The sequence below is a fragment of the Nerophis lumbriciformis genome, linkage group LG01 (genome assembly GCF_033978685.3).
Source record: "Nerophis lumbriciformis linkage group LG01, RoL_Nlum_v2.1, whole genome shotgun sequence".
NCBI classification, from domain to species: domain Eukaryota; kingdom Metazoa; phylum Chordata; class Actinopteri; order Syngnathiformes; family Syngnathidae; genus Nerophis; species Nerophis lumbriciformis.
Window position 1 is genome coordinate 36,404,676 of NC_084548.2, and position 24,134 is coordinate 36,428,809.

Below are 24,134 nucleotides of genomic sequence, written 5' to 3' on the forward strand. Positions count from 1 at the left end.
TGGTGTTTACTGCAACTTGTTAGAGACTGTGTTTAGACTACTATCGGCAGCAGTTTGATTTACAGTAGAAAACCTAAACTGAATGCCACACTGGTGAGGAAAATGTGAACATTAACTCTGTTTTCAAATCACAGCCAACTCGCACCATGAATGGAGCTTATTTAGAAAAGTGTCCCTTAGTTCAAAAAGATCTCAAATACAAATAGGTGCAAAGATCAAGACTGGATAAGAGTAGTGCACGATTATACAGAATGATGTTGGTCCGTAAAGCATGAATATTTTATAACTACATTCGTTGCTGTCTGTGGGTCCATTACACATATTGGAGACAGCAGTGACGTGCGGTGAGGTTCATGGCTGGTGAGGCACTGACTTCATCACAGTCAGATTTACAAACATATGAACCCTGAAGATTATCTTATTCACCATTTGATAGGCAGCAGTTAACGGGTTATGTTTAAAAGCTCATACCAGCATTCTTCCCTGCTTGGCACTCAGCATCAAGGTTTGGAATTGGGGGTTAAATCACCAAAAATGATTCCCGGGCGCGGCGCCGCTGCTGCCCACTGCTCCCCTCACTTCCCAGGGAGTGATCAAGGGGATGGGTCAAATGCAGAGGACAAATTTCACCACACCTAGTGTGTGTGAGACAATCATTGGTACTTTAACTTAACTTTAACTTTACACATACAAACTGTAGTACACAAAAAAGCACATTTAATTAAAAAAAAGGTTATTATGGTCTTACCTTTACTTATAAGTGCGGGAACAGTGGTGTTCGTGTTGGAGGAGTTGTGAATGAATGAAATATGAAATCCGTGCTGCAGTCTGCAGGTGTACCTAATGTTATGTCCCTGCAGTCGTTCACGGCTCCTCCGGCGCGAGCATTGTTGTTTTTGCACTTTTTGGCTTCTTGTTAAGTGACTTTTTTTGGGTGGATTCGGTCTTGCACGTGGAGAGTTTGGGTGTGGGCTTTGGTTGGTGTGGCGCTCCCGTCGGGGGGTGCATTTTCCACCAGTTGCAGGATTACTGCGAGCCTCAGCCAGTGCGTCTTCGCAGCAGTTTTATGATTGCTCAGCACAAGAAATACTTACACACATACAGTTGTTGACAAAATACACTGTACATTATATACCTCAGCTAACTAAACTATGGAAATGTATAATATAATTCATATAGCAATACGGTCTCACTGCACAGCAGGCCAGCAGTTAGCCGAGTCCGCAATCCATGTTGAGGCACAACTGAGTGACGTGCCTCAACTGGCTGCTGATCTTCTCAGTATTTGAACGGCAAATGTGAAAATTCAGCGATTTTGAATAAAAATAATCTAAAACTGGTGAAGTTAAATGGAAAATAACTTTATAGTATAATCACTGAATACATATAACAATTTAATACTTTTTTTTTCTTTTTACATTTTTTTTCTTTCCATGATGGCAGGTGAGGCCCTGCCTCACCTGCCTCCAGTGACCGCACGTCACTGGGAGACAGACACATTTGTCCCACCCAAAAATGATACTGCAGAGGAGAAAAATATTTTATTTGACATGGTTTCATTTTGAAAGTGCAACACAGTGTCATGTGACTGGTCAGTGGCAGTTGGGACATTGCAGCTTGGTGGTTACATCCTGCACAACTGTTTGCACACAGACACATTTCATACATACTACAACACAGCAGACCATGAACCGAGAAACACAAGTACACCTTGTTTGATAATATACCATCCAGGGAGTTGTCTGGGCATAACGGCAAGGAATTACTTAAACGTTTTATTTGCCAAAAAAAATAGTTAGTGCAATTTAAGTAGCAATCTTGCTTCTTCTGAGACATTTTTATGAGAGTAACAATCTGTAATGCATGTATGCAATTACAAACTTCAACTGGCATTTGACAAATTCTAATAAAACTTCCCACAATTTACAGGTCAACTCTTCATCTAAAGGTAGTGGTATGTCCTCCCCTGTGCTTTTTAAAGTCCTAACTCAGTGTTTTTTCAAACTGGTACGGGATACCACTAGTGGTATGCTAAGCCAAATAATCACTTCATTCAAGTATAGTGTTTTATTTTCCTATATTCAAACACAGTTTTACTGTACAAAAACTGTGTAAAAATATTTAATATACTTGTTAAATAAAACCACTGCCTTGTTTTAATGAATACTTAGGGCTACTACGGTACTGTATTTTATTGGTGGTACTTAGAAAGACAAGTTTTCTGAGGTGGTACTTTGTTAAGAAAAAAGTTTTGAGAACCACTGTTCTAACTGATTTAATTTCACCATCCAGCACTTGCTGCAAGGGCTCTTTCTGTATTCACCTAGTATGCACCATACAGAAGCAGAATAAGTGTAACCTCAGCCAACAATGTTAAAATAACAACTAAATGGAGGACATATATCCACAAAAATATGGAAAAGCTGCCGATTGTGTGTTTGACAGAGAAGCAGCTTGAAGGAAATACCGCAGAAGTCCCCTCCCCAAGGTAAATGCTCTACATTATTATTACATTCCTTCATAAAACTACTGTAGTTGTTAGTAATAAATATTATTGTTTTTTTTGCTATATTTCACATCTAAAAGTTAATTTCTTTTTTAAAAACGTGATGAGGTGGCGACTTGTCCAGGGTGTACCCCGACTTCCACCCGAATGCAGCTGAGTATAGGCTTCAGCTCACCCTGCGACCCTGAAAGGGACAAGCGGTAGAAAATGGTTGAATGGGTGTTGCATGTTATAATTGTGCTGTTTTGGGGCCAGGGGGGCAAGCACCGATTAAATTGATTTCGATTCATTTCAACGGGAGATGTTTATTTGAGTTTAAGTTAGGATCTCTGTCACATAGCCAATTAAGCGCGTAAGTTGAGGTACTGCTATACATTACAACAGCCATTAATGTGAAATAAATTGATAAACAAAATGTAATAGTTATTTGCATTACTTTTAGAAAGGCTTGAAATAGATTCAGCCATGGTTTTTTAAAGGCACTTAGAAACACGTCCTTCAAGAAAGACAAGGAATGGGAGAAAGTCATGCACAGAAACGGGTAAGATGCTCCACCTGCACCCGGCATCTGGTCGTCAGTGTATGATGCTGTAGAAAAAAATAAGCACCATATTCATCTTGGATATTTATGCTGACAACTGTAAAGGGTGTACTTTTCAGGCAGGTTTTTACATCCTGAATTGTGTTCCCATGGTTGTATTGATGATTATTTTCAGCAAAGTAAAGCTTAAGTAAAGCTGTTTCCGTTGTTCCACTGGATGAAATGATCCCAAATAGACGAACATGCATACAATTACACATTTCCAGTGGTTTCATTACAGCACGTGTGAAAAGGAGTAGGAAGAAGCAGAGCTTATTTAATCCTACCCCTTTTCATATAATAGCAATTTTATCCCATTTCTTTGTTCGCGGTTTGTAACAGAACAGTGAATAAATAAATAAAATATAAATAAATATACCATAAGTTAGTAAACAAATATTAAATACCAAACCCAAAACCAGTGAAGTTGGCACATTGTGTAAATCGTAAATAAAAACAGAATACAATGATTTGCAAATCTTTTTCAACTTCTATCCAATTGAATAGACTGCAAAGACAAGATATTTAACGTTTGAACTGAGAAACGTAATTTTTTTGCAAATCATTAACTTTGAATTTAATGGCAGCAACACATTGCAAAAAAGTTGGTACAGGGGCATTTTTACCACTGTGTTACATGGCCTTTCCTTTTAACAACACTCAGTAAACGTTTGGGAACTGAGGAGACCAATTTTTGAAGCTTTTCAAGTGGAATTCTTTCCCATTCTTGCTTGATGTACAGCTTAAGTTGTTCAACAGTCCGGGGTCTACGTTGTCGTATTTTACGCTTCATAATACGCCACACATTTTCAATGGGAGACAGGTCTGGACTACAGGCAGGCCAGTCTAGTACCCGCACTCTTTTACTACAAAATCGCACTGTTGTAACACGTGCAGAATGTGGCTTGGCATTATCTTGCTGAAATAAGCAGGGGCGTCCATGAAAAAGACGTAGCTTGGATGGCAACATATGTGTACCGTTCAGCATTAATGGTGCCTTCACAGATGTGTAAGTTACCCATGCCTTGGGCACTAATACACCCCCATACCATCACAGATGCTGGCTTTTGAACTTTGCGTCTAGAACAGTCCGGATGGTTCTTTTCCTCTTTGGTCCAAAGGACACCACGTCCACAGTTACCAAAAACAATTAGAAATGTGGACTCGTCAGACCACAGAACACTTTTCCACATTGCATCAGTCTAGCTTAGATGAGCTCGGGCCCAGCGAAGCCGGCGGCGTTTCAGGTTGTTGTTGATAAATGGCTTTCGCTTTGCACAGTAGAGTTTTAACTTGCACTTACAGATGTAGCAATGAACTGTAGTTACTGACAGTGGTTTTCTGAAGTGTTCCTGAGCCCATGTGGTGATATCCTTTACACAATGATGTTAGTTTTTGATGCAGTACCGCCTGAGGAATTGAAGGTCACAGGCATTCAATGTTGGTTTTCAGCCTTGTTGCTTACGTGCAGTGATTTCTCCAGATTCTCTGAACCTTTTGATGATATTACAGACCGTAGATGGTGAAATCCCTAAATTCCTTGTAATAGCTCGTTGAGAAATGTTGTTCTTAAACTGTTTGACAATTTGCTCACGCATTTGTTGACAAAGTGGTGACCCTCGCCCCATCCTTGTTTGTGAATGACTGAGCATTTCATGGAAGCTGCTTTTATACCCAATCATGGCACCCACCTGTTCCCAATTAGCCTGTTCACCTGTGGGATGTTCCAAATAAGTTTCTCAGTCTTTTTTGCCACTTGTGCCAGCTTTATTGAATCATGTTGCAGGCATCAAATTCCAAATGAGCAAATATTTGCAAAAAATTACCAAGTTTACCAGTTCGAACTTTAAGTATCTTGTCTTTGCAGTCCATTCAATTGAATATAGGTTGAAAAGGATTTGCAAATAATTGTATTCTGGTTTTATTTACGGTTTACATAACGTGCCAACTTCACTACTTTTGGGTTTTGTACATAAACAATCATTATCACTCTTTTTTTAAAGGTTCAAGATGTTTGTCATAATTCTTCTTTATACTTTGTGAACACTTGTAGTTTGAACAGTCTCTTAAACTGAATCATATTGGTGCTTTGTTAGATTTCTTTGCTTAATCCATTCCATGATTTAATTCCCCATACTCATATGCTGAATATTTTAAGTGTTGTACGAGCATACAAATGTTTTAAATTAGAATTTCCCCTAAGGTTATATTTCTCCTCTTTTTGTTGAGAAGAATTGTTGAACATTGTTGTGTAGCAAGTTATAGTTTGCATTGTACATAATTTTAACTGTTTGCAAAGGCACCAAGTCGTTGAGTTTCAATATTTTTTATTCAATAAATAAAGGGTTTGTATGTTCTCTATATCCAACATTATGTATTATTTTAATTGTTTTTGTGTAACACAGTTAGTGACTGAAGTACACACTCGTAGTTATTTCCCCATATTTCTGCAAAATAACTCAGATATGGTAACACTAGTGAGCAGTAGTTCTGTTTAGTACACATGTTTCGTGTCAGGATTGGCTTACACACCTGTTGGTATTTCTTTGTGTGCATGCATTTGCAAGTGGGAGCGTGGCAGCTGACAGTTTAATATTAATTGTGGAAAACCCAATCGAATCAATTGATATACTAAACATTATATTTGTGGGCCGTAGTCGGACTCTTCTTCTCTTCCACTCAAGCAATCATGAGACAATGATGTGCATTTAGATTTTTGGACAGTATTTTTCTCCACATCTCAATGGATGTTTCTATGTGTCTCAATTGAAGCCATCAGAATAGATTTTAAGAGCTCTCTGGAAGTATATTTTATTATGTGTGGCGTGCACTGCATCCAAACTTCAGGTGCAATATAAAGTTTCACTGCCAGGGGCGCTGGACCAATAAACACAATAAAGCAATTAGGCTTAATGCCCTTGCTGGGGAAGTAGCTACCTTCTCTGCTGAAATGTTGGCTCATGAATATGCCACAAAGGAGGTCAGCCTGATAAGCATATTCAAGGTCAGGAGGAAAGAAAAAAGAAAAATATGCACACAAGTACCTCAACTTACAACCGTTACTTGTTTTGTGACAGAGCTCTTAACTCAAAACGCTTGTATCTCCAATCAACCTCGCCTACCGAAATTAATTAATGAATTTAATCAGTCTTTGGTAAACAGCATAATTTAACATGCCTTCCAAGAATAAAACCTTACTTTAAGATAATACATATTTAATGAAAAACAATACAATGGAATGAACTAGAAACAACCACAGTAGTTTTATAGAATAATGTAATGACAATGTAAAACATTTACCTTGGAGAGTGGACTTCTATGGTAGTTCCTTCGAGCTGTTTCTCTGTCAAACACACCATCAGCAGCTTCTTGACATTGTCATGAATAAATGTCAGCCGTTTGGATATTATTTTAACGTCCCTGGCTTGCATTAAACTTCTCCTGCATCAGTACGGTGCAGTAGTGCTTTGTCAAGTCCACTAAACACTCAGGTTTGTTTTAGATGATTTCTTTCTTTGATTCAATGAAGATCATCCACTTTTTCTTCTTCCCAGCACTGCCCTTCACACTCACTCTCTTCGTTCCAGTGGTTGAAAAACAAAGTTATATTACCAATATTTTTTTCGTTTCAATTGTGGCATTTGCTATGCCAACTAATGGCGGGTATGCTTGTATCTCAAATGTTGCTAGCAACGTAAAGCACAGTAGTTTGCCGAGAGACAGCCCTTATATTAAAACACTCTTACTTTGGGGCATTCTTAAATTGAGGTACCACTGTACATAAAATTGATCATTTATTTCAGGAAATGACATGAGTAGAGAAAACAAAACTCACTAAACTAAGCAAACCATTAGCTTATTGCTCAAATGCGTTGTAGAATATCAAAGAACAGAATAAAAGGGATCCTGCAGGAATACCGGTACTGCATCACCACTTTCGTGGGCGAGGGGACCATCCAAAAATGGGCTGAATTTATATATTAAACCCAGCTCCAGGTCCCAACGGAGTTCCATACAGGCTCTACAAAAACGCACCAAATGTCCTGCGCTTCCTCTGGAAGCTGATGAGAGTCGTGTGGCAAAAGAAGGAGATACCAACTTCCTGGCGAAGAGCCGGTGGAATCCTTATCCCTAAGGGAAAGGACTCATCAGAAATCGGCCAATTCCGCCAGATCAGCCTTCTAAATGTCGAGGGAAAAATCTTCTTCAGCGTGGTTGCTCACAGGCTGGCAAGATACCTACAAAGAAACAACCTAATTGACACATCAATCCAGAAAGCAGGCATCTCAGACTTCCCCGGTTGCATGGAACATGCGAGCGTCAACTGGCATCAGATCCAGGTTACCAAGAAGGAGAGAACAGACCTTTACGTGGTTTTCCTGGATCTCGCCAATGCCTTTGGCTCAGTCCCTCACAACCTCCTGTGGACAGCCTTCGACTACTTCAGGGTCCCAGCAGCTCTCCCAACCCTGGTCAAGGCCTACTTCCAGGACATCCAGCTCTGCATGACAACAGCCGAGTACACCACAGCATGGCAACACATGGAAGTGGGAATCATGGCTTCACCATCTGGTATAAACAACTATGGTAGTTTCATGAAGTAATGCACTAATAATGTGCGGTATTGACCTTGGAGAGGAGTATATTTCCAGCTAGAATTCACCAAGTCAAGTATTTCACATATATATATATATATATATATATATATATATATGTGTGTGTATATGTGTGTGTGTATGTATATATATGTGTATATATATATATATATATATATATATATATATATATATATATGTATAAATAAGAGAAATACTTGAATTTCAGTGTTCATTTATTTACACATATACACTCACATAACACTCATCTACTCATTGTTGAGTTAAGGGTTGAATTGTCCATCCTTGTTCTATTCTCTGTCACTATTTTTCTAACCATGCTGAACACCCTCTCTGATGATGCATTGCGGTGTGGCACGCACAAAAGTGCTTTCATCAAATGCCCTAGAGTCTGGAATCTTCCATCTCTCCCTAGCATGGCCCAAAACCGGTCAATCTTTGCTTCCTGAGGAAGATCTTCACTGCCAAGCACTTGGTAGTCCACTACTTCTTCCCGGAGGCTATCCAGGTCCAATCGCAGCTGCGGCTTGGAACTTACAAGCGTATTTCTTCATCTTACTCGTCGTCGCCACGGCTGTATCTTCCTCGTTCTTCTGCTTCGTCTCCTTGTTGTGTGCGCAGTTGTGCACTGCACTCTCTAAAAGCCGTAGATGTTATTGTCACATATGCATGTACAGTAGATGGCAGTATTGTCCCGTTTAAGAGTGTCACAACATTGCTGTTTACGGCAGACGAACTGCTTTATGGTAGACGAAAACGTGACTGCTGTTGTTGTGTGTTGTTATTGCGCTGGGAGGACGTTAATGAAACTGCCTAACAATAAACTCACATAAGAAACCAATAACTCGCCCTCGATCATTCTACAGTTATAACGTGATTGGGCAGGCACGCTGTTTATATTGTGGGAAAGCGGACGTGAAAACAGGCTGTCGACACGTCACTCAGGTCCGCATGGAGCTGGAGGGGGCGTGGACTCCAGCTCCGCCTGAATTTTGGGAGATTTTCGGGAGAAAATTTGTCCCGGGGGGTTTTCGGGAGAGGCGCTGAATTTCGGGAGTCTCCCGGAAAATCCGGGAGGGTTGGCAAGTATGCTGTTTAATATTCCAACTTTCACTAGTGTGTGACATCTACCTGGGTGACAAAGGCAGGAACTATTCTAAGAAGGTAACCTCTGCCAAAGGAAAAATAAAGTAAAAGAATGCATGTGTGCATGAGAAACAATGGAGTGTTTCTGGAGCCAGGGAGCATTACGGCACCCTTTCCTTCATGTGGAAGTCAGTGTAGAGCTGTGTTGGCTTCTTGCATGGCCGGGGTATTTAGAAAAGGTGACCCACCCTCCCTAACCCATAACCCACTGCTTTTTATGGAGAGTCTCATCCTCCGGCACAATGGATAAAGGAATGTTTTATGTTTTGCCTGGTTGTAAGGTTTTTTCAGGGAGGTGCATGGGAACCTGGCGTACAATCTATCTGAACGTGTGTGAATCAAAATAAAAGCGTTTAGAAGACACTGACTTGACTCTTGCAAGGCCTGTGTGTTCATGTTGACATGTACTATCTATAGTATAGTACATATACTTTGTGTATAGTAATGTGGGGGGGGGCTTGGCCTGGGGGCCTGCAGTGAAGCGGGGTGAGCCAGGACCGGCCTCGAAGTCAGTGACAGGTGCGTAGATGGTCCACCTGGGCCTTGTTATCTAATCACCTGTCGCTCTGTATAAGCAGCAACCGGGAGGAGAAACGTTGTTGGAGCTGGAGTGAGAGCGTGACGGACCCCGGACAAAAGACAATTGCTGAAAAGCAACCCGCTGAACTAGAAAAATAAAATTGTATTATAACCCTGATCCGGGCTCTCATGATGATGATCGGTGGTCCGAAGAACCCCCTGGAGGGCAACCTCCACAAGTAATCCAATCAATCCAATCCACTTTTTTTATATAGCACATTTAAACAACAAAATGTTACCAAAGTGCTGCACAACAATATTAAAAACAATATTCAAATGTTATCCTTAGCTCCACCAATGACTGAATAAAAACAAAAAATAAATACATATAAAACCAATATAAAAACCAATATAAAATAAATATGATTAAAAACGATTTTAAAGGGTAAAACCAAATAAAACAGTAAATAGAAATCAAAATTTTAAAAACACAGAGGACAACAGAGGAGTAATAACTCTGTTGGCTACTGTGGAGTGGACAGCAGTGTTGCAGTCAAGTTTGGTCACTTTGTAAACTTCAAGAACCTATTACGCTAAACGATAAACTATTTTGTTTTTTGTTTTGTTTTTGTTCGGGGTATGCCCATGGGCTTCTGTATATGATTGGATTGAGCTTCTGTATATAATTGGATTATTATTTAATTGAGCCATTTTGTCTAATAAAAGAATGCAAATTATGGTAGTTGGATTTACACTCCCAGTAGTTAGATTGAATTAACCTCAGTTTGATGACTGTGAAGAATAGAAAGCGAAGCAATCTATATTTAGAAGACAGAAAGGCATATGTTCTGATGCTTTATGATGTTTTATTCAAGGGATGTACCTACTGTATTGGTGCAGTGTTTAAAAAAAGTGTTTGAAATCCTGAACAAACATCTCTTTATGGATCTTAATATGCACATTATGTGGGTTTATAATTTTCATTGAACAAAAGATGGACTGCTCCCTGCAGTTACTTCAAAATACTACAGCACTTATTTGAAAACTGTTTTTTTTTAGTCATTCCTGAAGAGGGATCTGGAGCTGTCCAGTAAATGTAAAAGGACAATAACATTTATTGCTCTTTAATCATTTATGACGACGGCTTAAATGCATTATTTTTTCCACGATTGCAGTTTTCAGAATAAAATATTAGCTCTACCATCTTCCTGTGTATTTGTACAAGGTGTCGAAAAAAATACTATCCCAGAAAAAATAAGGTAAAAGGTCTTGATACTTGGAATCACGTGAAAGCGATAATTTTAAATTTTTATATACCTAATAGAGTCTCTTAGTACAGTCAATGCTTGGGTTTTCATTTATAATCAAGACAAAGTTTCAGAGATTCTGACAATACAGCAAATGTAGGCTAATGATCAGATAAAGTTCAAACACTTACAAATTAAATACTGTATACTAGTTAAAGAACATTAAAACATTTTATGCAAGAAGTACGTACGCGTTTGCTGATCCAATGCAAGACCCTTTACAATTTAGTTTGACCACAAGCACACAGATGTCATTAGAATTAGATCTGACAAAATCTTTCCACACTTTGGACTAATTACAGTATCATGCTTGTTTCTTTATGTGCCACAATATTACCACGATATTAAATTATTTATATATGACAATGACAAATGTTGTACAAGTTGTTCTGAAGTTTATAGGAACATACAGTAGACTTTAAACTGTTTTTAACTTTTTTTTAAACTGTTTTTATATAACAAATTGTTCTTAAGATAATTTGTATTTGCTTTTTCAATGTGTATTTTACCTCTGCTTTAGATTTTATTTTTAGTCTGTCCTTTGCCTGTATTTCTTTGTGGTGTACAGCCCTTTGTTCTTCAACTGTGGTTGTTTTTAATGGACTTTATAAATAAAGTTGGTATGGTATGGTATGGTACTAGTATTGACAAAAATGTTATGTAATCACTTCAGACTAGTTTGCGACTTTATGTCTACAGATTGCCTCATGGTTAATACCTGATCGTATTCTATAAGAGCATTATTTTGACAGATGCAAATACATGCACTTTTTTTCTATTACCAACTCCAGTATTGTGGAAATCTGCAAGTGTTTGTTAAAAATCAACATATGGCAGAAAAAACACACACATATAACTGTACACCAAATTTACAAACATATGCAAACAGAAATGGTCACAATAAACATTGAAACATGCAAATAAATAACTAAATGTGGCTGTTTTCACAGATGCATCTCAATAAATCGGAATGTTCTTAAAAATATATTATTTTGGGAGTTTTTTTCAGAAAGAGAGTGTTGAACAAATACTTTGATACTTAAACATATTCAGAATGACAAATAATTATGAGATACTTAATGTGATCTTATAATCATCACAATTATTTGGGATGTAATAAATGGATCATCAAGATATTTTTCTCTGCGCACAGAATCAATATTGTAGCGGCACTGGGGGGAGCCACTATAACATTCCCCTCTACTTCTTTGTTCCAAGCATGCCTCACTGTGAAGGAAGTGGCTACTTTAGTTCATTTCTTAGCTCCTTCTTTTCTCAGAGCTTTCATCTTTGACACTATAAATCTGGTTGGTGTTCTGTTCATGTTAGTTTGTTTGGTTCGAGCCTCGATCAATACTATTGTTAAAGAAAAGTCTTCTATCAGCCAAGCAAAGACTCCTATATATATATATATATATATATATATATATACATACACACAGTACAGGCTAAAAGTGGACACACCTTCTCATTTCAATGCGTTGTCTTTATTTTCATGACTATTTACATTGTGATTAGTGATTCCCAGAGCCCAAAAAAAGTCTGCGGGCTATAGAGCGTTTTCTATTCGGGCTCCAGTACTATGGAATGCTCTCCCGGTAACAGTTAGAGATTTTACCTCAGTAGAAGCATTTAAGTCCAATCTTAAAACTCATTTGTATACTCTAGCCTTTAAATAGCCCCCCTTTTTTAGACCAGTTGATCTGCCGTTTCTTTTCTTTTCTCCTCTGCTCCCCTCTCCCCTGTGGAGGGGGAGACACAGGTCCAGTGGCCATGGATGAAGTGCTGACTGTCCAGAGTCGGGACCTGGGGTGGACCGCTCGCCTGTGCATCGGTTGGGAACATCTCTGCGCTGCTGACCCGTCTCCGCTCGGGATGGTTTCCTGCTGGCCCCACTATGGACTGGACTCTCACTATTATGTTGGATCCACTATGGACTGGACTCTCACAATATTATGTCAGACCCGCTCGACATCCATTGCATTCGGTCTCCCCTAGAGGGGGGGGGGGGGGTTACCCACATATGTGGTCCTCTCCAAAGTTTCTCATAGTCATTCACATCGACGTCCCACTGGGGTGAGTTTTTCCTTGCCCTTATGTGGGCTCTGTACCGAGGGTGTCGTTGTGGCTTGTGCAGCCCTTTGAGACACTTGTGATTCAGGGCTATATAAATAAACATTGAATGATTAATTGATTGATTGTAGATTGTCACTGAAGGCATCAAAACTATGACTCCTGTGAAGTGAAAACCCTATCACCCCCTCTTGAAGCTCATTGAGAGAATGCCAAGAGTGTGCAAAGCAGTAATCAGAGCAAAGGGTGACAATTTTGAAGAAACTAGAATATAAAACATCCATCCATCCTTCCATTTTATATCGCTTGTCCCTTTCGGGGTCGCGGGGGGTGCTGCAGCCTATCTCAGCTGCATTTAGGCGGAAGGCAGCTGGACAAGTTGCCACCTCATGACAGGGCCAACACAGATAGACAGACAACATTCACACTCACATTCACACACTAGGGCCAATTTAGTGTTGCCAATCAACCTATCCCCAGGTGCATGTCTTTAGAGCATGTTTTCAGATATTTCACCTTTTTTTGTTAAGTACGTAACTCCACATTTGTTCATTCATCGTGTTGATGCCTTTAGTGACAATATACAATGTATCCATCCATCCATTTTCTACCGCTTGTCCCTTTCGGGGTCGCGAAGATAAACAATGTAAATAGTCAAGAAAATAGAGAAAACCCATTGAATTAGAAATGTGTCACTTACGGCAGATGAACGTCAGCCCATTGATTGACTTTGTCGCTGCATTTAACACATGAGTGTGTGGTGACAAAACAGAAATCATTGTCTTTGGCCCACAGAAGCAAAGATAAACTATTATTAGTTACCTTGAGACCCTCTCCCTGAAACCTAATGATCAGGTTGGAAATCTAGGGGTAATAATGGACTCAGACTTGAACTTTAACAGTCAATGACATCAGCAGCTTTTTACCGCCCATTGCCAAAATCGGAGGAATAATGTTTAAATCAAACTTAGAAAGACTAATTCATGTCTTTGTTTCCAGCAGGTTACACTACTTTACTGGCCTTCTCAATGGGCTCTCTAAACAAGCTGTAAAGTAGCTGCAGTACATCCAGAATGCTGCTGTTCGAGTCCTACCTAGAACCAGGAAATATCACAATATTAGTACGGTATTAGTATATCAGGTCACTACACTGGCTTCCAGTTGCTCAGAGACTAGACTTTAAAACAGCTCTTTCATGGTCTTGTGCCAAAGTACATCTCTGACATGTTAGAAGCAATAGAATCATCTCCTGCTCTGAGAACCTCAAGTAGTGGTCTCCTGTTGGTGCCCAGCATCAGGACCAAACATGATGAGGCTACGTTTCAGTTTTATGCTTCTAAAACCTGGAATAGTCTTCCAGATTATGTAAAACAGACCTTAACGTTGGCAATGTTCAAATCCAGGCTATATGACAACAGAGAGTATTTGATTTTTGATTTAATTTATGATTACGAAGGTCTTGGGTTCAATCCTAGGCTTGGGATCTTTCTGTGTGGAATTTGCATGTTCTCCCCGTGACTGTGTGGGTTCCCTCCGGGTACTCCGCCTTCGTCCCACCTACAGTCATGCACCTGGGGATAGGTTGATTGGCAACACTAAATTGGCCCTAGTGAGTGAATGTGAGTGTGAATGTTGTCTGTCTATCTGTGTTGGCCCTGCGATGAGGTGGCGACTTGTCCGCCGTTGGGACAAGCGGTAGAAAATGGATGGATGGATGTTTTATGACCTGCTCAGTGGCCTTGTGGTTAGAGTGTCCGCCCTGAGATGGGTAGGTCGTGCGTTCAAACCCCGGCCGAGTCATACCAAAGACTATAACAATGGGACCCATTACCTCCCTGCTTGGCACTCAGCATCACGGGTTGGAATTGGGGGTTAAATCACCAAAATGATTCCCGAGCGCAGGCACCGCTGCTGCTCACTGCTCCCCTCACCTCCCAGGGGGTGAAAAAGGGGATGGGTCAAATGCAGAGGTTAATTTCACCACACCCGCCCAACCAGTCTACATGTGCTTTGTGGACTTGGAGACGGCATTCGACCGTGTACCCCGGGAAGCCCTGTGGGGAGTGCTCAGAGAGTATGGGGTAACGGACTGTCTTATTGTGGCGGTCCGCTCCCTGTATAATCAGTGTCAGAGCTTGGTCCGCATTGCCGGCAGTAAGTCGGACCCGTTTCCAGTGAGGGTTGGACTCCGCCAAGGCTGCCCTTTGTCACCGATTCTGTTCATAACCTTTATGGACAGAATTTCTAGGCGCAGTCAAGGCGTTGAGGGTATCTGGTTTGGTGGCTGCAGTATTAGGTCTCTGCTATTTGCAGATGATGTGGTCCTGATGGTTTCATCTGGCCAAAATCTTCAGCTCTCACTGGATCGGTTCGCAGCCGAGTGTGAAGCGACTGGGATGGGAATCAGCTCCTCCAAGTCCGAGTCCATGGTTCTCGCCCGGAAAAGGGTGGAGTGCCATCTCCGGGTTGGGGAGGAGATCTTGCCCTAAGTGAAGGAGTTCAAGTACCTCGGAGTCTTGTTCACGAGTGAGGGAAGAGTGGATCGTGAGATCGACAGGCGGATCGGTGCGGCGTCTTCAGTAATGCGGACGCTGTATCAATCCGTTGTGGTGAAGAAGGAGCTGAGCCGGAAGGCAAAGCTCTCGATTTACCGGTCGATCTACGTTCCCATCCTCACCTATGGTCATGAGCTTTGGGTCATGACCGAAAGGACAAGATCACGGGTACAAGCGGCCGAAACGAGTTTCCTCCGCCGGGTGGCGGGGCTCTCCCTTGGAGATAAGGTGAGAAGCTCTGTCATCCGGGAGGAGCTCAAAGTAAAACCGCTGCTCCTCCACATGGAGAGGAGCCAGATGAGGTGGTTTGGGCATCTGGTCAGGATGCCACCCGAATGCCTCCCTAGGGAGGTGTTTAGGGCACGTCCGACCGGTAGGAGGCCACGGGGAAGACCCAGGACACGTTGGGAAGACTATCTCTCCCGGCTGGCCTGGGAACGCCTCGGGATCCCCCGGGAGGAGCTGGACGAAGTGGCTGGGGAGAGGGAAGTCTGGGCTTCCCTGCTTAGGCTGCTGCCCCCGCGACCCGAGCTCGGATAAGCGGAAGAAGACGGATGGATGGAATTTCACCACACCTAGTGTGTGTGTGACGATTATTGGTACTTTAACTTTATAATTATTTTATTTTGTGATTTAAATTTGAATCATAGGTGCTTTATTTTTGCCTTTTTGTATTTTTCTGTAAAACACTTTGCCTTGTGTACTAATTCTGCTCTAAAAATAAACTTGTCTCCCCGCACCTTGCCTTACATATTGTTATAAGATTTATTTCCCTTGCCATTGGGCTGTGCGTGTTCCACTGTGTTGAGCTTTTATTGTGAAACGTTCCACCGGAACAGTGTATTTTGAGCTACTGGTGGTCGCTGGGAGGGGGAGGAGCCTCCACAGACAGACTTACGTACCTTCACCACTGCTCTGCTTTGCTGCCTCTATGGACACGAACAGGGGAGAAGGGGAAACTGGAGCGTTTTGTTGACGGGAACAGGCGAGCCTCCCCAGGGGCCTGGTGGTGGTCTAATTCCGGAATAGTGGACGAACGGCAGCAAACAGGAACGCCACTGGAGAGAGTTGTGCAGCGGTGAGAGATGTGCGGTCAGGCCGAGATTGCGGCGGTAAGTCCAGCACAGCACAGCACAGCCCAGCTCGGCAGCCACTGCGACGCCTTCTTTCTTCACTTGTTTTTCCCCCGCAGTATTCCAGCAGGCTAGTAAAGGACAGGAAAAGGCGATAGTAAATTCTACCTGAGACCCTTTGAGGGTCTGAAAACAGGCGCATCATGTCTGGGGACTAGCGACATGCTAGCTCTCGCCGGCCTGATTTTGACGCCAGACGTTTCTTGTTATCACCGTGGCTGTGCTGCCTCTGGCCGCCAAGTGTCTCCCCCCCCTGCCTCTCTTACCTAAACTTATTGTGCTAATATCATAGTATGGCGGATAGTCTTTCGCGTGTAGTTGCTGTATGTGTGTAATTGGCTAAAAGAGATATTACCCTCCGTGCCAGATGTTTTTTTGTTGTTGTTTTTTTTAAATCGGTAATTGCATACCTATTTGATGGCAGCTCAGAGCGCGCACCGCCAATACAGGAGAATTAACAATACACCTAAAAAAGTAAGACTTTTCTAGTGCCTGCTGTATCATCTTTTTTAAATGTGATAATTTTCTCATTTGAGCTTTGCTTACACTTTTAAATATCAAATTATAAATATATTCCCTTAACCAGAAAAAAAACACAGCAACACTATGCAACTTGTGGCATGTTAAAAATACTGCGGTCACAAACACTGCAGGATCCAAAACATGCGAAACAACAGTTGCTCTTAATATTTTACACTATTGTAGAGCAACTTATTTACATGGCCAATGTTGGCCTTGGAATGAGACCAAGTGTTTAACAAAGACTTAAAGTAATACGTGCCTTTACATCCTGCATTTATTCAAAAGTCAGCCAACTTTCTTGCCTTTAAAGATGGACATCCCTTAAGTCTGGGAAACTTCAGGTTTTGTTCTGTGAATTTCAAGCATTTGCGTTGTTTTGGGGGTGTGTGTGTGTGTTTTTGGCATTTGCATTTGTTTTCAATCTTGCAACGTTTATAATTGCAGAAATGTTCATTTGGTTTTTGGATAATTTTTGTGTTTGCTGCACGGAGGCACTGCAAGTATCTCCAGCTGCTCATTAACAAATGCTACTTGAATCTTGCAGGACTGGATTTGACTAATCACCTTGGCCATCGTTGTGTTGTATTTGTTGATGATAGGGCCTGATTTGATCTTGAAGAAAAAGTTAGGATTTGACTTTTGTTCTTTTTGGATCATTTCTTTGTCTGCTTTGCATTTTATTGGACGCTGCACTTATCTTAATTTTTTATTAAATACAATACCTTCAAGCGCAAACAATATTATATGGCTAGAAATAAGCTGCATAGTTTGAGGGTTGTTTTTAAAATGTTTTATCTAAACGGTGCGGTATTTATTAAAAAAACTAAATAGTGTGCAAAATGTACTTACTTTGGCTTAAAGTTCAGCTAGTAATGGCACCACCCAATAGCGAGTGTTACCTTAACACTTATTATCTTTACCATTGCCGTGTACCAATCTTCATGAGTATTTATGGTGTATGTTGGGTTTGTCTGAAACACCAGTTACATTTGCATTAACTCTCAGAAAAACCTGACAGGAAATATTTCCTTGTCAAAATGTGAATAGGAGTGACAGCTATCAGACATGCCTTCTGACTTTGTCAACTTGGTTTGCAAAAAATGTACATGTCTGACACATTTGGAGACCCAGTGGAATAGTTGTTTCATGGACCTCCCCCTCCTCGTCCTCCTCCTTCTCTTCTCCTGTTGTAGGTATCCCTGTCTAGGCCTGGACTGAGCATATTGTTCTGAGAGGAAACGGATAACAAACAGGGGAAGTGAACATGGCTGGGACCTCGGGTTTCTTTTCCAACGGTCCCGTCCCGTGGATGGACAACGACGCGGAGATGAACAACTTATACCGAGACCTGGAGCTGGGAACAGTGCTTACGCTGTTTTATTCGAAAAAATCCCAAAGGCCAGAGAGGAGGACTTTCCAGGTCAAACTGGAGACAAGGACCATCATTTGGACCCGGGGCACGGACAAAATAGAGGGCGAGAGTAAGTACCTCACATTTACACTTAACTCTCCAATAATTATTTTGATAAGCTAACGGGGCTTTCTTATCATCAAAATCTGCCAAATCCGTAAGTAAAGCCTTTAATTATTGTATTTAGTTTGACAAGTAGTTGTGAAAGATAGATAAAAAGTGGTGCTACTGTAGCCTTGAATTGGTATTTTTACAATACATATGTTTCTGCATCGAAAACTGCAGTAGAGAATAACATTTAATTTATTTAAATACATTAATAAATAAGTAAAAAGATGTAAGTCCTCTAGCAATCACTGATAAATTATATGTACTTCTCGTCATGGATTGGTTTATTGTGTACAGTTTTTGATATATCAGCCTGTTGAGTAGATTTTTTTGAATGACTGTTTAAAATTTAGTGAGAATGTGCTGTACTATATCTACAGAATGTCCAAGATCCTAGATGGTTGCCGTTCCCTCATTGATTACACAAATGTTTAAGCCTTGTCATTTTTTTCAAAATACTAATTTCTAGATTTGGTTTGGTGTGTGTCAACTTTGTTGTTGTAGAAACGTACTACCTTTTTCTTAATTGTTTTACATTGAACAAAGAGAGTACAATCTACCAAGTTAAATTAATTGTGTGTGTTAAACCTACCGTACCGCGCCAATACAGCTGGTTCTGATTTAACACCTGGACATAAACTGCTTAAGTTTATAGCATTCTGATAACTTTTACGTGACTGTGTGTGGTACTGTTGTTTACAAATAGGTGAATCATTCCTGACATGTAAGGGCAGTACCATTAATGTCTTCCACAGAGAGAATCCGCAAAATTGGTATATCATTATTTGCCAGTGTCGTGCCAGTGTCGTGCCTGTGAATGCGTTCATACAGTGAAAATCAAATCATCGGAAGTGTGGCACCCTTTGTGTCAGTCTCTGGTGTGTCGTATACAATAGTTATTAGACTGGGATGCTTTCCATACTAGAGTGTGGGAAAAGCGAGTCTCACTCTCAAGTGTGACCCATGTTTCGGCTTTCTGTTATTCCTTTTCACACAGACGCCATCCTGTCTGTTACAATACTCTGTTACCCTGTTACTACTTATGAAGCTGGCAAATTCAAGGGTCGTTCCCCATGCTTTTGTCAGTAGGGATGAGCAATGAACAACGTTTACATGTGCCAAATTGGTACTATTTTACTATGCCTGAACGGGTAGTAAGAAAATTGAAAACATAATTTTTGTTTTGTGTAGAGTGCGGTGGTGAAACTTGTGCGGTGTTAGACCTGAGCACTGCTGTTAGTGTGTCAATCACTCTGTGCCTCTGTCAGGATGCTACATCACTTACAAGACGTTGCTTGCACAATATTACCTTCAAACACTTATAGCAGGTGACTGAGTCTGCATTCATTTCGCACCGAACAGAGGCTCTATTTGAGTCAGTCTGGTTTAAGGCCGCAGCTATTGATTATTTCAGTAAACTAGTTATATATTGATTGGTTTGGATTAATCGAACAATCGGATAAAATACAATGCATCACTGTGTGTTTTGGGTAAAATAGTTTAAATAAACCGATTTTCTGCTCGCCATAACCTTTGATATGTGTTTCTAATTAGGGCTGGGCGATGCATCAAATATACTCGATGTATCGCGGGTTTGTCTCTGTGCCATGTAGAAAATGACTATTTCGTGAGTGTACGTTCTCACACAGTTGCTTTTAGCTGCGGGCATTACACTGCAGGCTTTTATCACTCTATCTTGTCTCTCCTTCTCCCAGAAAGATAAAACAAGCGCACCTTGTTACATACGTCACATACTGTCGCGCATGCAATGTAGGGCTCGGCGATATATCGAGTTTGTAAGACATATCGATATATTTTTAAACAAGATATGAATTAAGAAAATATCGTAATATCGATATGATTTATTTTACGTTAAAATGACCAAACGCCGCTTATTTGTTGTGTTCCTTGTTCTCCTCCGCTCCCCTCCACAGGCTACTAAAACCCTCCCCTTCCTCCTTCCAAGACGTGCTTGCACGTATAAGAACATCCATGATTGGTTGGTTGTTTACTATGATGAGTCACGATTGGTTGAGATTAGGCCAATCAAAGGCAACATAGGGCGGGTCATCGGACCAGGAAGGGAAATCACAATAGACATCCCAAATGACGACGAGAGAGTTGTAGAAGAAAAGAGGGAATTTTCAAGCAGGCGATTTATATATTAAAAAAACTAGTGGAAGATGGCCGAGTGATTCTCTTCCTTAGATTATTCTTTTAGCGATGTAGACGACGTCCAGGAAACCCACAATGTGTCTATTTGGCCACTTTTGGACAAATGTATGCGTCTGGATAAAACATTAATTTGAGTTGTTTACCATGTAAGCCCAAATCGAAACTGGAAGAGGTGGAATACACATTTAAGAACACACATGATTGTGGCAGACATGTGATTACTTTTATCTAAATGCTACATTTAATTTTCATTGGTGTTTTACAACAAGACAGTAGCTGACATTTTCTTCATTAGTTCTACTCTTTATATTTCAACATTGAATAGTTTAATCATTTTGAAACAAACAACAAGATCATAGTCGCACAATTAAGTCAAGCCACTTACTTGGCGGTGACCACAGACATGGGGTCAAGTAGGACCACAGAACCGTACATGCGTGACAGTCCATTACATCGTCGACTGGGAATTAAAAAGTGCCTACCTGCAAATTAATTTTTTATCTGATTTTGATGCATTTTGTATTATTTGCACAGCTATGTTATTTATTTTACATAGAAAAAATATTTTTCTATTTTATTTATGTTATGTAATTCTGTGCTACTTAAACAGTTTCTTTTATTTGCTGTTAATACCCATCTTGACTAACTAGGTTAATAAAAGTACCACTGACTGTTTACAGTACAGTTGTCATTCACTTAAATTTCAGTGAATTTCGCTCAAAAATTAATATCTATATAAATACTTTCACCGGAAAATATATCGAGATATATATAGAATTTCAAGTTTAAGTAAAAATATATCGAGATATACTTTTTCGTCCATATTGCCCAGCTCTATATCTAATATATGCACACATCATCAACATTTTTAACATAACATAATAAACCATATTCTCCGCTGTTTGCTGCCACAATGATCACGGCATTCACAAACCACCTCTCTCATGTGCGCTCTATTGCAGTGGCCAAGTAACAGAATATACATTGAAGCTTTATTAAATCTAATTAAGCAGTTTAATTGAAAGCACCAGTGAAATTATGGAACCGAGTTTCGGTACCCATTTCTACCCGTCTGTGATGAATGTAGAGCCTCGACCTGGACAAAAGGCAGAAAATTCCCAACTTTAATAGGGTGTTTGAAAGGGGCTTGTGTTGACAGAACCCTTCCTGGAACATATTTGCATTTTCATGGCGTCAGTGAGAGGGGATACAGGAATCTACACTATCAGGAAGAGGAAATGGTTTGCGCTCATTGCAACGTAATAGTACTTCTTGTTGAGGGTATGCATTCCTTTACGGATCCATTTATTGGTGAGTCTACCTACTCATGGAGCAGGATGCCTTGTGCACAGCTGTGCTCTGCTCCGGATGCAACACACTCTCACGCACATAAAAAAAAGAGAAGAGAGAGAGGCATACCTTTTTGTTTTTTTTCACAATAGTATCATATTCTCTCCAAGCAAAGGTCGTATACATGGCTGCAATTTGATACTCCTGGAGAGGTGATATATTCCCAGATACCTAATTTGTGTACAGAAATAGTGTATGGATGGGAGTGCAGGGAATCATTACTGTCTGGCTCTGGATTTGGATTTGGTTTATACGTTTTCTTCACTCTTAATTGTTTTCCTTTTTGTGATCTCATTGTTAGCCTAAATAACTTTCACATTGAAGCAACAAACAGTGACAGGACACAAGTCAACCTCTTGCTTGGATTTCCAAACAATGTATTTTCTTTAAATCAGTTGACAACTTTTGTTGACAATATTCTTCATCCTTTTTTTGGTTGGGGAGTGCATGTTGACACTGTTTAGGCGTGCTTATCTTTCTGGTATGATTCTGTACTACCGGTACTCACGCAACACACGCCTAACTAGACCTGTTGGTTAGCACAACTGTGACAGACAATTCTCAAAATAGCTGACAGATGGACACACTTAGTCACACATTTTTGTAGTGAATTAGGTGCAACGTCTCAGATACATTACTTTATAACTCTAAAAGCGGATGCAGGAAATTTTATCTGCATTTTTATTTATTTGTATTATTCATCATTCGGTTAATTAGTTTTTTGTCCAAGTGATGAAAGTTGGCAGTCATATTTATTTAGGAATCCCTTGCATGATAAATGTAACTTCGGTTAGTGACTCTGGCTTGCTTTCAGAGGAATCACACGCTCAACTTGTTTGACACTGTCATCAGTCTGACCAGCTTTTTTTTTTCTAAGGATGCATATTTTTTTTATATTTGCGCCTTAGGTGTGTGATGTCATTTCAGCCATGCACAATTTAGCCAAGTGGTGGGACTGAAAATCAAGGGAACAGTTAGTACCGATGTTGTGTATGGAAACACCTAAGATTCCTTTAACAATGTGTTTAACAATGTGTAGAAATGCCCTTGTGAAATGTGTGGAAATGCCCTTGTGAATGACAGTAATTTGTTGTTATCTGCTAACCCTTGCCCTCCAAGCAACAGCCTGGATTAGCTGAAGTGCATGTAGACGCTGCACTGAAACAGGAGATGTTATGTACGTAGTTTTCTTGGCACAATTGTTAAATAATCTTTAAAGTTATGCACAACTTTATAAAATGACTTACTTTGTGTAATGTTGCGCTGCTTTGATTCTACTGCTTGAAAAATGCTCATGGGCTCAGGACAAAAGGAAGTACCTGGCAATAATACATGCTCTTAGAGCCTGTTTACTACATTGGGTGAAAATGTATTATCTCCTTCACTTGTTGGTTCTACTTTTGAAGGGAAACTGCACTTTTTGGGGGAATTTTACCAATCATTCACAATTGAAATGTGAGACAAGAACACACGTTGTTCTGTTTAGTGTGCATCCTAAATAGGTAAAAACGCTAGTACGAGACAGCTAACAATGTAGCTAATGGGATCATACTTGCCAACCCTCCCGATTTTCCCGGGAGACTCCCGAATTTCAGTGCCCCTCCCGAAAATCTCCCGGGGCAACCATTCTCCCGAATTTCTCCCGATTTCCACCCGGACAACAATATTGGGGGCGTGCCTTAAAGGCACTGCCTTTAGCGTCCTCTCTCACCTGAAAAGGAGACTATTATATATGTCTCCGTTATCCATAGGTTTATCTACAACCCATAAAGTAGGCAGGCACAGAGCTATTTCTCAGCGTGTGTTTATTCCAGCCGGCACGTTAATACACTGACACACAACATCCGGATTCCCATCATGCATTGCTTCAAAACTACGGCAAGTAGTAATGTCCAAAAACATAACAGAGACGAAGCAGAAGAACGAAGAAGAGACATGGCGATGACGAGTAAGAAGAAGAAGTACGCTTGCAAGTTCTAAAATGATTGGAAAAAATAATTTCAGTTCATCCAGGACAGCTCGAAGGTGAAGGGGTATGCTGCCTGCAAATTTTGTAGATCAGACATCTCCATTGAACACGGTGGCCGAACGGATATACTCATGAACGGATTATTTGTGTGTGTGTGTGTGTGT

At 40.5% G+C, this 24,134-nt stretch overlaps 1 protein-coding gene across 2 annotated transcripts in view; it reads left to right on the forward strand.

Moving 5' to 3' along the window:
- The first annotated feature begins 16,168 nt into the window (after nucleotides 1-16,168).
- Nucleotides 16,169-24,134, forward strand: part of plcg1 (phospholipase C, gamma 1) — a 37,134-nt gene continuing 29,168 nt past the window's right edge. For both annotated transcript variants that reach the window (XM_061980584.1, XM_061980592.1), the window contains exons 1-2: nucleotides 16,169-16,414; nucleotides 18,151-18,438. In XM_061980584.1, coding sequence (XP_061836568.1) covers nucleotides 18,222-18,438 — 217 coding nt within the window. In that variant the 5' untranslated portion in view covers nucleotides 16,169-16,414; nucleotides 18,151-18,221. The remainder of the gene's footprint in view (nucleotides 16,415-18,150; nucleotides 18,439-24,134) is intronic.